The sequence below is a fragment of the Moschus berezovskii genome, chromosome 9, assembly GCF_049115385.1.
Source record: "Moschus berezovskii isolate FMDL1 chromosome 9, NW_MosBer_1.0, whole genome shotgun sequence".
Taxonomy (NCBI): Eukaryota; Metazoa; Chordata; class Mammalia; order Artiodactyla; family Moschidae; genus Moschus; species Moschus berezovskii.
In genome coordinates this window covers 46,259,894-46,278,752 of record NC_142468.1, presented here as the reverse complement: position 1 = coordinate 46,278,752, position 18,859 = coordinate 46,259,894, and the positions used below count along the sequence as shown (strand labels likewise).

General features: G+C 36.5%; 1 protein-coding gene across 10 annotated transcripts in view; it reads left to right on the top strand.

Moving 5' to 3' along the window:
* Window positions 1-18,859, top strand: part of ATOSA (atos homolog A) — a 90,521-nt gene that overhangs the window by 23,636 nt on the left and 48,026 nt on the right. The window contains exon 1 of one of the 10 annotated variants that reach the window (XR_008687346.2): window positions 3,792-4,673. The exons of 6 other annotated variants lie outside the window; for them this stretch is intronic. Coding sequence is in view for 3 of the 4 variants with exons in the window: in XM_088839620.1 (XP_088695746.1) it covers window positions 4,637-4,673 (37 nt within the window). In the remaining variant the exon portion in view is untranslated. Of the gene's footprint in view, window positions 1-3,791; window positions 4,674-18,859 lie in introns of those variants that run through there. 3 more of the 10 variants (XM_088839620.1, XM_055437259.2, XM_055437258.2) reach the window with 3 other exon arrangements.

The following is an 18,859-nucleotide window of genomic DNA, read 5'->3' as shown; positions in this document are numbered from 1 at the left end:
TCTCCAACACCACAGTTCAAAAGCATCGATTCTTCAGCGATCAGCTTTCTTCACAGTCCAACTCTCACATCCATACATGACCACGGGAAAAACCATTGCCTTGACTAGACGGACCTTTGTTGGCAAAGTAATGTCTCTGCTTTTTAATATACTATCAAGGTTGGTCATAACTTTCCTTCCAAGGAGCAAGCGTCTTTTAATTTCATGGCTGCAATCAGCATCCGCAGTGATTTTGGAGCCCAAAAAAATAAAGTCTGACACTGTTTCCACTGTTTTTCCATCTATTTCCCATGAAGTGATGGGAACAGATGCCATGATCTTTGTTTTCTGAATGTTGAGCTTCAAGCCAACCTTTTCACTCTCCTCTTTCACTTTCATCAAGAGGCTTTTGAGTTCCTCTTCACTTTCTGGCATAAGGGTAGTGTCATCTGCATATCTGAGGTTATTGATATTTCTCCCAGCAATCTTGATTCCAGCTTGTGCTTCTTCCAGCCCAGCATTCCTCATGATGTACTCTGCATATAAGTTAAATAAGCAAGGTGACAATATACAACCTTGACGTACACCTTTTCCTATTTGGAACCAGTCTGTTGTTCCATGTCCAGTTCTAACTGTAGCTTCCTGACCTGCATACAGGTTTCTCAAGAGGCAGGTCAGGTGGTCTGGTATTCCCATCTCTTTCAGAATGTTCCACAGTTTATTGTGATCCTCACAGTCAAAGGCTTTGGCATAGTCAATGAAGCAGAAATAGATGTTTTTCTGAAACTCTCTTGCTTTCTCCATGATCCAGCGGATGTTGGCAATTTGATCTCTGGTGCCTCTGCCTTTTCTAAAACCTGCTTGAACATCTGGGAGTTCACGGTTTACATACTGCTGAAGCCTGGCTTGGAGAATTTTGAGCATGACTTTACTAGCATCTGAGATGAGTGCAATTGTGCGGTAGTTTGAGCATTCTTTGGCATTGCCTTTCTTTGGGATTGAAATGAAGACTGACCTCTTCCAGTCCTGTGGCCACTGCTGAGTTTTCCAAATCTGCTGGCATATTGAGTGCAGCACTTTCACAGCATCATCTTTCAAGACTTGCATGGTTATCTCTTAAAGAGAGACATCTTAAAAGGCTTGCTGCTGCTAAGTCACTTCAGTCATGTCTGACTCTGTGTGACCCCATAGACGGAAGCCCACCAGGCTCCCCTGTCCCTGGGATTCTCCAGGCAAGAACACTGGAGTGGGTTGCCATTTCCTTCTCCAATGTGTGAAAGTGGAAATTGAAGTCACTCAGTCGTGTCCGACCCTCAGCGATCCCACGGACTGCAGCCCACCAGGCTCCTCCATCCATGGGATTTTCTAGGCAATAGTACTGGAGTGGCTTGCCATTGCCTTCTCCGCTTAAAAGGCTTAGATACCTTAAAAGATAAGGTATCTTAAAAAGCTTCCTCGATGGCTCAGTGGCTAAAGAATCTGCCTGCAATACAGGAGACACAGGAGAGCAGGTTCAATTCCTGGGTCAGGAAGATCCTCTGGAGGAGGAAATGGCAACCCACTGCGGTATTCTTGCCTGAAAAATCCCATAGACAGAGGAGACTGGCGGGCTACAGTCCTTGGGGTCACAAAGAGTTGGACATGACTGAGTGACTAAGCACAGCATCTTAAAAGTAGATAGTTCAATTGTTTCTGCTAACAGAGGACACGGATTATGTGAAACAGTTAATATTTCAAATTTTTCCATTCTGTATTTGGAATGGTGGGCTTCTGTCTATGGGGTCACACAGAGTCGGACACGACTGAAGTGACTAAGCAGCAGCAGCAGCAGCAGCTTAAAAAAACTCATGGGAGATCTGCTTCCTACTTATTTCCTTATATTAGTATAATATAAATAATTTACATTTCTTGAACTGGCCTATTTGGAGAACACAATTATGACCATACTGGGCAAAAAGGTTTCTTTTTTTCCTGGTCGAGGGTTGAGAATTGAGAACCTGAGACTAGTACTTAGTATAGCGTTTTATTGATATATTATTCAGATTTTTAACTTGTTGACTGTTGAGATTATTTATGGCATTGTGTACCACAATGAACCAGGAGGAAAAGCAACATTCTTCAGAATTATATAAAGTGCTGTTTTGAAATTTATTTATCATTTAGAAAACTGGTAGCAGAGGAAGTGTTTTGCTAAATAAATCTCTTGGTTGCATTTTACTTTTTAAGGTGGCATGTCTCTTCCAGTTCATTTTATTCACTTGTAATTACATGCTTCTGATTAAATTTAATATTTTTAAATAAGTTCTCTTTGAATATGTTAATATTTTTAGATTATAGAAACTGGCTATTATTAGCCTTTAATTAAAAATTTTAAGAATTTTAACTGAAAGGAAGTATTCTAAAACAGTTTAGAGATCATATATTCTTTTTTTCAAAGATATAGGAAGAAGTTAATTTTGAATTATGCAATTATTTATCCAAATTTTTAAAAAAATCTGTTTCCTTTGGTTCTAGTTGTATGACTTGAATAAATGTTTGGAATTGATATTCTTATTTGAACTTGTTCTATTTAACTTTCCATGGTTATGAAATCAAATAAAGTAGTATATGGAATATAAATCAATCATGGTGCTAGGTAAGCAATAATGTAGACAGTTGTAGTATCTCCCTTCAAAGCACTTACATTGTGGAGGAGGAGAATGTCCAACCAGTCATTTTGCAAATAATTATTTAACATTTTGTGAGCTAAGTACTAAGAAAAAAGTATAGGGAGACTGAGACTAGGCTCAGAGAAAGCTGTCCTGGGGAAGAGAAATTTAAGGGAGACTTATCAGTGGAAGGGATTGTGGGAGACCACTCCAAGCAAATGAGGAATACAATTTGCAAAGGCTCTTAAGTTTTGAAGAACCTTAAGAGTCCTTAGTAACCAAAAAAAGCAGTCTGACTAGTAAAGAGCACCTTTTAGCCTTCACAATAGTCCTGTAAGTTAATTCCATTTTATAGACAAGAAAATTGAAGCTCGGACTAGTTTAGTAATTTGTATAGGGTCTTGCTGTTTGTAAATGGCAGATTCATATTTTGAACCCAAGTTGGTCAGCCTGATTCCAACATTCTTGTTCTCTTGACTCTGCCATTCTTTCTCTGAGTCACTTGGCTCAGAAGTTATTGTGCTCCCAAACACATCTCTTTCTTGTTATTTCTCAGAAGGCTTAGCAGCTTTCCTTCTGGCTAACTGTTAAGCCAACAACAATCGGGTTCTTTCCTTATACTACTAGGTAATAAGGTTTAACTCTTACAGGTTATATCTCTTACTTGTATTCTGTAGAACTCCAGGGATCCTAAAAGCTTTTTCAAGGGTAGGAATTTTGTAGATTCTGGGATTGATATGATACTGCAGTGGTTTTTGTAGCCTCTTACTTAAAAATAGCCTCATGGTGCTCATGGGGTGCTTTAATACTGCCAACATTTCCATCAGCCTCTCTGCCCTATCTGCAAGACACTCCACATAAACAAAGATCTGAGTAATAAATAGTATGCTTCTGCTGTTGCCTCTGCCTACTCTCTCCTGTATAGAAATCCTAATGCCACTACTAATAATGCATTTTATTGGAAGAATGCAAATTTAAAGAATTCCATTGCTTTAAAAGTTTGAAAAACACTATCCTAGTTTGTGTGAGGTTCATGGGAACTATTTCCTAAATGAGAAATTTTTCTGATTCTTCATATCTGTTTATCTCCTACTACCTACACTGACTCCCCCAGACATTTTTCCTAGAGGGGAAAAAAATTCCTGAAAGATAAATTTAATTCAGACTCAATGTCATTTTTTTATGTTTTTTGTCATTGTTTGTATAAAAAGAGATATTTTAATACAGATACCTAGTTAAATCTTTTATCATCAGAGTTTACTGAACAATTTTTTCTAAGCAATCTGTTAACCTCAGTTTTTCTTGCCCTCTTAAAAGGCACTGCATAAATTTGAGGGAGGACTATTTTTAGGCCTTGTCTTGTTTTAACTAACTAATCTTCTTTTCTTGGAATTTGTGAAGTTTGTTGTAAAGTAATTCATAGTTCTGGGTAGACAGAGGTTGATGCTTTATCCTGATTGTCCTAAATTTTTGAATTCTTTGTTTACCGAAGGTTTCACATGGTAGAACCTGATTTACTTGAAATGCAAAGTAATAAATTGATTCCCTGCACCACCCCTTTGTCCTCTGTTTTATGTGAAACACCGACTGAAGTGAATGTTTGCCCTATGAATTTCTCTCCATTTTAAAAGTACCCAGAGACACACATTTTAGGGGCTCATGCTAGAATACTTTGTCATTATCGTCACACCAATCTTTCCTTTCACGTTTGCTGAGTTGGTAAGAGGAGCAAAGACAACAAGATAGCGCTGCCAAGTAGAAGGGAAGCTGTAGTGGACCCAACGAGCAGGGGCGGCAGAGCACACCCTCCATCCAATCAGCTGTGAGTGCTGTTGCTATGTGCGCTCTTACTCTGCTGCCTTTGTGAAAAACCTTACACACAGCGAAGCGAAATCAGCACCCACGGCTGAACATTTGTTTTAACCACTGCAGACATCTGGATTCCTCAGTTACTGACTGTATAGCTATTGACAGCCAGAAGGCAACTTCTTTTGTACAAGGATTCCAGTATGGTTTTCAGTGGAAACAAAGGGCTTCACAGAGAAGGTGTGTAATGAAGTGTTTTCAACGGCTTTATTTTTAAACTTCCAATTTTCAGTAGCTGTTTACAGTTGCAGTGTTTGCTTTGCGTGGATTTTTAATAAACAGGTCTAGGAAAATGATCTCATGTTGAAAAACATTGAACTTAGAGAATTTTCATTACCTTCCAATAGCCTGTTTTCTTTGAACAGCATGGCTTAAAAGATTAGTAAAATGCTCATCTGAACAATGAGGAGGGAGAAAAGAAACCAAAATACAATATGCTTACTTTAATGGGGGAAAATATGACAAAAACGAGAAAATTGGGAAGAAAATGAGGTTTAGACAGAAGTATTAACTGTACTTGGGTGCGGGAGGTTTTGTTTTTGTTTTTTTAAATAGAAGCTCTTAAGGAGAATGTATTTTATAGAAGTTAGGTATTTTTAACTGAAATTCATTGTTTCTGAATTTGAAGAGATTATCAGAATTTAGCTTAGCAAGAATTTTGACATAGTTTTGATGTTCTGTCTTTCTGTAAAGGATTTCTGAAGATGCAACCTCAAATTGTATAAGCTCTTAATTGTTTGATCTGTTGGCTAGTTCTTCTCAGTTCAGATAAAGTATAGTAGTATAATCCAACTGCAAAGACAGTGATGTGTTCTATTAAATAAATGTCCATATAGAAAATTGAAAATATAAAGGATTTTGCAGACAAACTAGAAATATATAAGATACTATTTTAAAATTAAAGTAAGTCTTAATTAAATGTCACAATTCCTTATCTGACTTAGTTAATACTGCAGATATAGTAAAGTCTTATTAAATTAAACCTCACTAATTCAATATTTATAATAATTAAAATATGGGTTACAGTTTATTTTTATGAGATCTGGAAAAACCAGTTTATCCAACTAATTACAGGCAAGTTTTATTTTTATTTTTTTTTCATATTGGCAAGTTTTAAAATATCTTAGATAAACAGAAATCTTCACGCAGTTTCAAATACTGTGAAATTATATTTTACATAGTTGATTTAGCTAATGTTTCTTTTAAATTAATTAAAGCAGAACAGAATACTAATTAATATATTACCCATTTATAAATAGTTTTCTTTTGTTTACTTTCACCTGGTTGTGTAAGTGGCTCCTTTTTAATTCACTAGGTAATTTATGTCTGAGTAAAATTAGTATAATATAAATTCCAAGCTAATATGCAAGCTTTATATTTTATCTCTACAAATGATATATTTTGGAATATGATTGGTTTTGACATTATTCTCTTCAAGAAGTGCTTGTCATTAGGAAGGAATAGCATTATTTGATAAGCAAAGAGAGATTTTTTTTCCTTGAAAAGAACTCAAAATATATTTCATGCTTTTGTGCACATTACTGACCATTTTTAAGGATACATGTATATTTATAAAGGTATTTTATGTGAACCTACATGTTGTTAAACTTAAAAAATCTGGCATTTCTTAGTTTTTTTCAGTTTGTTATGTGTAGCCAAAACTTGAACTTTATAGGAGTTATAAAAATTATGGCAAAATAAAAAAAGCTATTATATACCTTGTACTTGCTAGCCTTCATGATATGAAGCACTCATTTGCAGAAGAGATGCTGGGGAGGGGGGGCGGTGCGGGTGGGCAGGGATGGGCGGCAGAGGGATGTTAAATGGGCCCAAACTCATCAAATATAGCTCTAATCCCATGGAAGTCAGTCTAGTTATTGCCCTTTTTTGAGCTATCACTCTCATCAATTACTCATTTTATTTTTTAATTTTACAACCACAGAAACCAAAGTGTTGCTTGTATTGGTTCCCCATCTGCTTGGTTTATTTCTTAAGAATTAACAGACTTTCCAAGAGAAGGATGATTTCATTCATATGCTGAAAAAAAAAAAAGTAACATGATATTGGCAAGAAATTTAGATCTGCTTTTGTGTTACACAAAAGCCTTGCCATTGTGTTGTAGGAGGAATAGTCTTGGCAGAATCCCAGGTTTTATTTCTGGGCTCATCACCTAAAGATGGTTCTTATACATCTTACATGTTTGAGAGTTCCTGTTCAGTAACAGAACCTCAGGGTAATAACTGATTTTTTAAAATCTGGTCAAGGCTAGTGACATTGCTAGCATACTTCAACTCTGAATTTACCTGTTACCTGACGATAGAATTTTAATTGTCTTATTCTGTGTCAGATCTTTCTGGCTTTATTTGTTTGTACTTGTAAATAGAAAAATACTTCAGTTCTCAAAAGTAGTGATTTCTTTTGTGTCTTAGCCATTTGATAGGATAGCAAATAGAAGTTCTCATATTTATCAGATGCGGTGTTGGCTGTAACAGATTTTATTTCAAATAAAATATTTTTAATTTTTAAATCACCAGGTAATAATATAGAAATATGTAAATAGTATTTCATTTATAATTCTTCAAAAAATTTCTCTTATTTAGAATTTCAGGTTAAGAAGGGGTAACAATCCAAGTATTTCTTTTTCTTTTGGTCTTTTGTGAAATCTTTTTTTAAAAAATAATTCCTACAGCAAGTATTATCCCCAAGTATTTGATTCCTACATGTATGCTCTAAGTATTCTAACACTACATGCAGTGTTTCTTAGACTCTTCCTTATAGAAATTCCATTCACTTACTCCTCTTCTGAACCCAGAAAAGATTTGATTATTATAGTCAGCAAGTAAGTTTTGTCTTAACAACTTTTGATCAGACATTTTCATATAGCAGCTGTGTTCTTGCCTGGAGAATCCCAGGGAGGGCGGAGCCTGGTGGGCTGCTGTCTGTGGGGTCGCACAGAGTCGGGCACGACTGAAGTGACTTAGCAGCAGCAGCAGCAGCAATGCTATTATGTAAACTGTATTGCTTTTGCAAGAGTATAATCTTTTTTAAAAAAATCTTCAGATGCCACTGTATCTAAAATCAGAGACCCAAGTTTTAAAAACATAGTTGTTTGGAGTATTGCTTGAATCTGATTATATAATCCTTTGTGATGAGGCTGAGTTATAAGCTATTACTTGATAAACTGGAAATATTGCCTTGTTGTTTTCTTCGCTGGTCTCAGTTTTACTCATTCAAAGACTTCTGAACATCAAAGGATTTGAATTATAAGGTTTATGATAAGCACAGGGACATTAAAATTATAAATTACAGGAGGTAGTCCAGATAGAGTAGAAGAAAGAATTGGGTCCTAAGAGTCATATATAGGTGGGCCTCTCATTTTACTGTAAACTTCTTGTTATCCAGAGTATGAAAACAAAACTCTGCCAGTTATTTGCAATCCCTGTTATTTATGTAACATTTTATTGCTAAATATTAGTCATTCTATTTTCTTTAAAAATTATTCTACATTTTTAAATTCTGAGAATTTTAAGTATACTGTAGATATAATTTTTTATATTTTTCTTCTAAGTTTCACATATGCAAATATACTTTTATGCAGAATCTCAATTTTCTAAGATACTTTATGACCCAGAAAGTCTTGGCAACTTGGGGATTTGGGCAGAAGAAAGGGCAGAGCTGGACTTCCCTGGTAGTCCAGTGGTTAAGACTCCAAACTTCCAGTGCCTCCACTTAAGGCCCAGTGAGTTCAATCCCTGTTTGCAGAACAAAGATCCCACATGCCTTGCTTAGCATGGCCAAAAAACAAACAAAAAAGAAGAAGATAGGGCAAGGCTGATAGGGAAGTATGTGACTAAATCTCTGACGAAAGATAATAGTCAATAATGGCAAGAAAATAATGAATAAATGGGAAGATAAATGAAGAAGAGGAGGCAGAAAAAATTTTATTTGATACATTGTTATTTTTGAGGGGTGTGTGTGTATGTATGCATAAAAGTCCCCACCAGTGCTGGGCTGACTGACTAGAGCTGGTAAATTCGCCAGGGATTTAACTCATTTCTGACTTTTCTTTTAAATTCCTCAACTAGGTTGTGATAAGGATGACCTTGTATTTACCACTTATTAATGACAAGGGACAAGTCAGCTGTCTGGAAACCAGATATTAAATTTTATCACATACATGGTGAATGTAACTGTTTTGAAATATAAGAACTTACAGAATAAAAATCTGGTGATATAGGAGCTAAAATATAAAAACTCAAAATTCCAAGCCAAAATGTTCAGAAAATGGTCTTTGGTCATTTTAATTAGTACACAAAATTTCAGGTTCTTTTTCAACTGATCACATTATTTTCATTGCTTTGGGTAGTGATAATTTTATGTTATTTTGGGAGAGAGGTTCAATCTGGTTCCCGTCCTGGTTTTCATATTTTCATCAAGTGCTAAGATTTTGTGATTCTTGCATATTTAGTCTTTCAGTTTGGCTGAAGATACAGTTTAGCTTATTGAAAATTAGAGAACCAGCAAACGTAAAGAAAAGACAATCTCTTACAGGTTTACTCCATGTTTTTCACTGTCAGTATATTCAGTGGTACTGCCTAAGTGGCTTCTGCATTGGATCCAGAAACTATTTTACATCTAACAAAAAGGGTAGGAGAACCTTTTTAGAAATACATTTCCTGGTTTTACCTGATTGCATTGCATTGGTGTGTTTGTTTACCTTAAATCATTTTTTTCTGAAAATATCCACATAGAAAAAGAATAAAAAGATTGTTCTATGTCATTGTTTTATATTTTGGGTACTGACCCTTTTGAGAATCTGCTGAAAAATACCAACCCTCTTGCTAGAAAAAATGCATCTATGTATATACATAGATAATTTTGTGGAAAATAGCCAAAGGTTCATAAATTCTCTTAAGAAATCTTATTAAACATTATTTGGTTTTAGTCAGAGAATGAAAGCATTAATTTTAGAGAATTGAGGTTTAAAACAGATTGGATAAGAACTTCAGGATATGAATGGAAGCAAAGTATTAAGTAGTGAGTGTACAGGGCTGTTTTGTCACTTTTGAGGAGAGGGGAAATGTTTTAACATGTACGCCATACATTAGTACTCTTGCAGATGGATTTGTCCTGGGGAGGACCCCACATTCCTGTGCTGACTCCTCTATTCTGGATGAGCTTCTGATAGAGAACCTAGTCAAAAGGCCCAGGCCTAGAATGTGTAATATCTAGATCTGAGGACCTACATATCATCTCTGAGTTGTAGGTTGAGAGTATAGGAAATCTCAAAGACACCTCCTTTGACCTAAGACTTTCACCTGAGTGCTCTTCCAGAAATTGCTCTGTGCTAGAGATGACAGACCCACTGCAGCGGATGGTACCTAGTTCCATCTTTGTTCTAGAGAACTGAGCAGAACTGATCTTAGTGTATGTGCTCAAGTTTTCAACTCTTAATTAAAAACAACTCTGCATCCACTTTTTATTTCTGCTGGAGTTTTAGGATTCACACATACCAACAGTCAGTGGAAAATACAAATGTTGAGGGTGCTTAGAAGGAGGAGTTATGCGTGTGGTAGAGGGAAGGAGATTGAAAGGACAGAGTATATTTTTGGGGACCAGCCTATGTTATAACCATATTCCCATGAGGTAAAAATCTAAGAAAGAGTAAATTAGGTTAAGCTTGAGAATAATTTTAGAAAGCTATGTGCCAGTTATCTGAGTTTAGTAAAGCTGGAACAAAACAAAACAGCACTAGAATAGTAGATGGTTGCTTTTTTAGCACAGGGTCATCTTTTGAGTGTAGAGCTAAATCTAGAACTTGTGGTTTTGAGAGACAGGACTTTGCTTCCTTTTGTGGCAGTGTTTTCTCAGTTTTTTGTCCCCTACTTGTTCTGCATGTGGTGTGGAGTGATAAACAGTAGTTTATCACTGAAACAGTAGTGAATTAGCCTTAATGATTTACACAGGGAACAGAGAAATTAGAAACTAAGATCAGTGCAAGTAAGAAAGAAATTAATAAAATCTGTATAGCTCTGTTTGTGTCCGTGTATCTGTGGTGTATGATGAAAAGCACAATCCTGGTAACCTGAACTTAAGGAGGCAAAACAAATGGACACTAGTAAATTTTGTCAGTGACACTGACAGGTTCTAATTGTTTCATTTTAAACATCAAGTCTTCTGGGAGCTTTCTCTGATATCTAAGATTGAGTTCCCACCTAACCATTCCCATAGCACTGAAATATACTCCTGTTATTTATCAAGAATCACCCTGAATTAGCTTTACCTGAATGTACTCCACAAGACTTCCTCTGCTTGAAGGCAGAACAGCAGCTGATTCTACCATTGCCTTCAGGAGACGAGCTGGGTTCCACTTGAATTTTTTGACACATAGAGACTTTGTTTTCCATTCTTACCTTCTAGCCAGTCTTTGAATTGCTTAAAATTTAGTTTTGTTTCTAGAGCTTAAGTTGCCCTCAACTCATCACATAAGCAGTCAATAGGTTGGTATGAAGAATTGTTATTCCTTAAAAGACTGTTGAGACCTAGAAATTCCAATAACAGATATGGAAATTAGAACTCTGAAAGTGCCCTCTCTCCTTTTTATTTTTTTAAATTAAATGTTTTTGCCCTGGCCTAGAGATTTGGTGACTACCTAATGCGATTAAAAAAATTTTAAAAACAGATATTTCCTTGTCCCATTTAAGAAAATCATATAGATAATGGCATTTTAAAAACTCACAAAAAACTATTTCAGTGCAAAATATCACATTCAAGATAATTATCTGGACAGGGAAACAGCAAAACCTTTATCACTTTAACTGGAAGTAAGCTGAAATAGGGAGAAAACAAAATGTGATGGAATATTAACCATTCATTATTTTAGCAAGTGTTTGCAAGCTTCTTCACACCAAGTACTATGCTGAGCAACTGTAAGAGAGATGATCCTTCTTCTCATGGACCTTAGTGGGTTAGAGAAGAGAGGTAAATAGTGATTTATTTGTGTGTGTGCTAAAATTTAGGAAGGAAAAGCATAAGATACAATGGGCTCATCTCCTAAAAACAATAAAGCATCATGGGAGGGTATAATAGGACCAGATGAGCTTGGATAAGACCTAATTAAGAATTGTGTATTTAAGCTGAACTAGAGCTCATCACGTTATTTTATACCCTATTCTCTTAATCTTTAGAACTTTGATCAAGTGGTAAAGTTAAATTTTTAACTTCGTAAATGTGTAGGTGGTTAGAAAATGTAATTTAAAAACTCATGCACAAGAGTAATAAAATTTTGAATGAACTTAATAGAGAAATTTTTAATATTTTAATTATTTATAATATTTTGGGTGCACTGGGTCTTCTTTGCTGCATGAGGGCTTTTGCTAGTAGTGACAAGTTGGGGCTACTCTCTAGTTGTGGTGCACAGGCTTCTCATTATGGTGGCTTCTCTTGTTGGGGAGCATGGGCTCTAGGTGCACAGAGTCAGTAGTTGCAGCTCCCTAGCTTTAGAGCACGAAGAAGGCAATGGCACCCCACTCCAGTACTCTTGCCTGGAAAATCCTATGGACGGAGGAGCCTGGTAGGCTGCGGTCCATGGGTTCGCTAAGAGTCGGACATGACTGAGTGACTTCACCTTCACTTTTCACCTTCATGCATCGGAGAAGGAAATGGCAACCCACTCCAGTGTTCTTGCCTGGAGAATCCCAGGGGCGGGGGAGCCTGGTGGGCTGATGTCTATGGGGTCGCACAGAGTCGGACACGATTGAAGCGACTTAGCAGCAGCAGCAGCAGCAGCTTTAGAGCACAGGCTCAGTAGTTGTGGCACACGGGCTTAGTTGCCCTGCAGCATGTGGGATCTTCCTGGATCAGGGATCAAACCGGTCCCCTGCATTACAAGGCAGATTCTTAACCACTGAACCACCAGGGAAGCCCTAGAAAATTCTTTATGAAGAAAAAATTTTAAATCTTCCAACAAATATGAATGGTGAGATTTGAACCTTTAAACTGCAGTTTTTTAAAAGTTGGTTGAAGTGATTTTTGAGTCGCTAACTCTGATTTTGGGGACTTGTTGAAAAATTACTGAGGTATCAAGAATGGAAAAGCAGTGAGTGTTAGAGTTGGAGTGCTCTCCTAAAATAATACACAAAGGATGAATCACCGCCTTACCACAAAGTTTCCATGGTATGACTTTAAGAATACTGGCGTAGTTGGAGAGAAGGATTAAAAAGATTGAGGTGGGGCTATGAGGCTTGTGAGGAGGGGAGTGCTGGAAACAAGGAATTCTAGTTATTCAATGGAATAAAGAAGGGGTAAGATATCTTGGTACTACTTCTCTGGTGGCTCAGAGGTTAAGGCGTCTTCCTGGAATGCAGGAGACCTGGGTTCGATCCCTGGGTTGGGAAGATCCCCTGGAGAAGGAAATGGCAACCCACTCCAGTACCCATGGAGGGAGGAGCGTGGTAGGCTACAGTTCATGGGGTTGCAAAGAGTCGGACACGACTGAGCGACTTCACGATGGTGACGAAGATGTCTTGAGGTGGCCCTGTGAGAGAATAAGATCAGGTGGGCCAGAACATTGGATGCATAAAGGGCAGTAATAACTAAAGAGGTTTAAAAAAGTGAGATAGAATCCCTCTTCACCTCATCTCTCATTGGTCCCCTTTATGAATCCAATGCTCTGACCAAACTCAGAATGCTGAGAGACGAGATATGGGAGGTTGTTAGTAGAAGCAGTCAGACTTTACCATTGAGGACTTGTTGGAGACAGGAGAAAGGGAGAAGACATAGATCATTCTAAGATTTCAAGTCACAAAAAGCAAAAACAGCTATAGTTGGAAACAAGTTTTGTACTCTGACCAGCGCCCCCATGATTATTTTTAGTTTGTGGTAGGCTGTATGTACCAGGATCAGTCTGTGCTTGCGGCCACAAGCAAAGTGGTACTGACAGTAAATGGGATGGTAGTATTTTTATAATTTCAAAAATCAGCACATGTAGAATCAAATATTATTTAAATTGGAATGGGCATCTTATTTCACGTTCCTTCATTTTACAAGTAAGTTTGTTGAGGGTCACAGAGTTTAACTGACCTTTCCCGAAATCTTGGAACTGGAGTGCTGGAAACAAGGAATTCTAGTTATTCAATGGAATAAAGAAGGGGTAAGATATCTTGGTACTACTTCTCTGGTGGCTCAGAGGTTAAGGCGTCTTCCTGGAATGCAGGAGACCTGGGTTCGATCCCTGGGTTGGGAAGATCCCCTGGAGAAGGAAATGGCAACCCACTCCAGTACCCATGGAGGGAGGAGCGTGGTAGGCTACAGTTCATGGGGTCGCAAAGAGTCGGACACGACTGAGCAACTTCACGACGGTGAAGCATATCTAGTTCATGAGAAAGGTGAAATTGGAATCCAGATCTTCTGGCTTCTAGTATAGCATTTTTCATATTTTTTGCAAGTTACTGAAATTTTGGTTTTATTTGTTTTCTGTTTTTATCGAGAAATCTATCAATTTCAAGATCTGTTACAAGTGTAAAGGTTGGTTTTAGATCTGTTATTTAGCTATCAAAAGATGTAGGTAAAAGATCTAAGTTAAATATGGATTTAAAGCCAGTTGACAAGTTTATCTTCTAAACATATGATTTTAGAATAATCTAACAATAAATAATAGCTATGCTCAATTGACGACAGTTTGTGAATCAGTTCACTGAACTAAAACCAGTTTAATCTGGTTCTAAGAAGTATCCTGGAGAAGGCAATGGCAACCCACTCCAGTATTCTTGCCTGGAGAATCCCAGGGACAGAGGAGCCTAGTGCTGCCATCTATGGGGTCGCACAGATCGGACACGACTGAAGCGACTTAGCAGCAGCAGCAGCAAGTATCCTATACTTGGCTGATTCAAGTTGATGATAATGACCACAGAGTTATCCAATAAAACATTAATTAAAAGCATTATATTAGCATTAAATCCCATTGCTTGATCATTATCTTTACCAAAGGATACTGCCTTGGCAGAGTTACACATTTGAAGGGGAAATAGAGCGATATGAAACTAAAGAAAAAAATAGAAAAACTATTGTTTCTCATCTTACCGACCTAATATGGCAAGGTGATATCTTTATAATAGCCATTTACAACTAAGCTATAACTTCTATTCAAAATAATTGATCTCTCCACACTTGTTCAGAGGTCAATGAATGAATCCACTTGAACAAACAGATGGTTACAAGGGTGACCTTGTCTGCTTGCTTCAACTGGTTGAATCACTGAAGGAATCAGTGGGTATTCTTTCTTGGTGCTATTACATCATCTCATTTTCTTTTTGGCAAGCTATCATTCTCATTGACTTCTAATCCATTGTGCCCCCCTTCTCCTTTTTAATCGGATTGGCAGGTTTCTACTTTTGTGGAACGTTGTGGTCTCTACTTCCCCATCATTGCTCCTTCAAATGACAGATAAGCTTCTCAGGCTGACAGAAGTGGGAGCAGTGGAGAGGGAGAAGGGAGGGACCTCTGGAGAATGATAGTTGGGTTTTTGGTTATTACTCACACAGGGCCTGAAGTCAAATCATTTTCAGGATAGTGGTGGTGGTTCCTGAAGTTTGGTCCTCAGACCTGTGCTAGTCTAATGTAAGTTTTTTTTTCATTTTTCCGTAGCAAAGATGGCAGCCATTCTCAAGAGAGACTCCTTTTCTGTGATCATGACTGTCAATTTTTTGTTATTAAGTGCCTTTTCTTTTATGAAATCATGTTTTTTCTTCGTAATTTTGCTTTAATTTTAGAAGTGAAATGCAGTGTTTAAAAATCTCCAGGAGTTTTAGAAAGCTTCTTTTAGCAAACTTTGGAGAGTTTATTTTACTTTTTTATATTTTATCATCTCAGATAATCTTTAAATAAGTTTATACATTATTGAAAAAAGTAAATATAAAATTGTATTGCTGTTTAACTTAATGGATTTTTATGCCTTTTTATAAACAATATAATTATTTTAATGACTGTAGGATATTCCATCATGTTGAGATAACATCACTCACACCTTTTTCGATAGTAATGTAATTTTTAAAAATACTTTTAACTTTACTATTATAGTAGATAAAACATGGCTTTTCACTGTGATTTTAATTGGTATTTCTTTGATTAAATATCCTTTCTAGAGAGATTAAACATTCCAGTCTGTGTTTACTTATGTGAATTCTTCTTCTTTTCAAATTTGAAAATAGCAAGTTTAATTAAAATAGCATATGGAATAATTTAATATATGTAGGAACACTTTGTCAACCATATAGTATAGAAATATGTTCCCTTTAAGAAATACTTTGATTTTATACATTTTAATCTGCCAATATTTTCCTTTGTGTATATTTTTCTCTTTTCAAGCTAAGAAATGTCTCATTTCACTAAATAAATACATATTGAATATTTTCCCCCTTAAAACTTAGATGTGATTCTTTTTACCTGTGAGGTATTTACTTTCATGTATGATCTAAAGGGCTATTTCTCAAAGTGTGATTCAGAGATCACCTGCACCAGAGGAATAAAGCTTTCTTATTAAACTTGCAGACTCCTGAGTCAGAATCTCTGGGAGTAGGACCTGGTAATATACATTTTCTGCAAACTCCTAAGATAATACTTGTTTTAGGTCCTGTTTCTGCTGTAAGAAATTTCTGCAACTTTATGGCTTAAAACAATGCACTTAACCAATTTCTAAATCTGTAAGATGACTCAGAGACCTCATCTGGGCCAACTCTATTTCAGTTGTTAAAAACAAATGAAAAAGAATTGCTGAAACAAAAAAACAAGAAAATTGGTAGTAAGGCATATATTTGATCAGTAGCGTATTGGCTAGGGACCTAAATATTGAAATGGGACAAAGATATATCAAGTCTAAAAATTTTCTGTGTATTTTTGGAAGATTACATAACCTTGTCTAGATTTTTTTTTTATGTACTTCTTTAGTCTTTCACCTGAGAGAATTTGTGAAAATAATTGAGGTCAACTACAAGAAAGTACTCCTGACTCAAAAAAATTATAATGTAAATAAAATGTGATATATTGACTTCCATGCAATTATTAAGATTAATTCTAAAAATAGAAGGCCTACAATAATAAAATTTGTATAAATTTTACACTGAGGTGGACTTTTAGATGCAGATGAGGAAAAATCAATCACTTTACTAATTGAGTTTGGCTTGGTTTTGTCATGTTGTACCTTATATCCCTAGTATTTATTTGTTTTCTAACTGGAAGTTTGTACTTTTTGACTGCTTTCATCCGTTTTCCCCTTTACCCATCCCTTGCCTCTGATAACCACAATGATCTCTTTTTCTGTGAGGGAGTTAGTTTTTCTGTTTTTGAAATACAGTTGACATCCAACATTATGTTAGTTCCTGTTGCTCAAACAGTGATTTGGTATTTCTCAGTTCAGTTCAGTCGCTCAGTCATGTCCGACTCTTTGCAACCCCATGAATCACAGCACACTAGGCCTCCCTGTCCATCACCAACTCCCGGAGTTCACTCAAACTCATGCCCATTGAGTCGATGATGCCATCCAGCCATTTCATCCTCTGTTGTCGCCTTCTCCTCCTGCCCCCAATCCCTCCCAGCATCAGGGTCTTTTCCAATGAGTCAACTCTTCGCATGAGGTGGCCCAAGTTTTGGAGTTTCAGTTTTAGCATCAGTCCTCCCAGTGAACACCCAGGACTGATCTCCTTTAGAATGGACTGGTTGGATCTCCTTGCAGTCCAAGATACCTTTCAAAATAATCACCATAATAAGTCTAGTTATGATATGTCACCCTTTCAAAGATATTGCATAGTTACCAGCTGTCTTCCTTACACTGTTCATTTTATACCTATGACCTCTTTCTTTTCTTCCCCCATCCACTTCCACTTTGGCAACCACCTGTTTGTTCTCCTTATCTATGATTCTGTTTAGTTGTGTTTGTTTATTTGTTCATTCATTTTTTAGATTCCATATGTGAGTGAAATTATACAGTATTTGTCTTTCTCTGTCTCATTTATTTCACTTATTGTGATACCCTTCTAGGTCCATCCATGTTGTTGCAATGACAGAATTTTGTTCTTTTTTGTGGGTGAGTAATATTGCATTGTATATATAAGTCATATCTTGTTTATCCATTCATGTTTTGTTGGGCATTTGGATTGCTTCCATGTTTTGGCTATTGTTAATAATGCTGCAGTGAACATAGGGGTGCATGTATCTTTTCCAATTGGTGTTTTTGTTTTCTTTCAATAAATACCCCGGAGTTGAATTGGTGGATGATATTTTTAATATTTTGAGGAATTTCCATACTGTTTTCCATAGTGGCTGTACCAATTTACTTTCCTACCAGCAGTGCATGAGGGTCGCCTTTTCTCCACATCCTTGCTAATACTTGTTTTATTTGTTGTCTTTTTGACAGTAGCCATTCTGATAGGTGTGCCAAATATGACTCTTTGCCAACTTCAAGATAATATCTGAGAGAGAAAAAGAGATATTCAAGAGTTCATAAAAAGTTGAAAGCCTCTTCCTTATATAATGGAGCTGAGATTTTAATCCATTTAGGTTTTTCTCCAGGACTCCCCACAACTATTTAAAGAAAATTTTTTGGACAAGCTGACATAATTTTTAATTGCATTGTAGAAAAATGAACTCCATATTTATTTTCATATGTCTTAGACCTCATACAACTATAAAACCAAAATAATTTTGAAAAAGCTAAATTCAGGCCATCATTCCAAAAGTCTACAAAAATAAATGCTGGAGAGAGTATGGAGAAAAGGGAACTCTCCTACACTGCAGGTAGGAAAGTAAATTAGTATAACCACTATGGAGAACAGTATGGAGGTTCCTTAAAAAATTAAGACAGAGCTACTGTATGATCTAGCAATCCCACTTCTGGGCATATATCTGGAGAAACCATAATCTGAAGGGATACATGTACACCCTGATGTTCATTGCAGCACTTTTTACAGTAGCCAAGACATGGAAGCAACCTAAATGTCCATCAACAGAGGAATGGATAAAGAAAGACGATGTGGTACATATATACAATGGAATACTCAGTTCATTTCTTAGTCATAAAAAATGAAGTGATGCTGTTTTCAGCAACATAGAGATTATCATACCAAGTGAAGTAAGTCAAACAGGAGAAAGACAAATATATGATATCACTCATATGTGGAATCCAATTTTAAAAAGATACAAACGAATAAACAGAAGCAGATTTAACAGACAGCAAAAACAACTTATGGTTACCAGAGGGGAAGCATGGGGAAAGGGATAAATCAGGAGCTGGGGATGAACACATGCACACTACTGTATAGAAGATAGATAACCAACAAAAACCTACTGTATAGCACAGGGAACTCTACCTACTA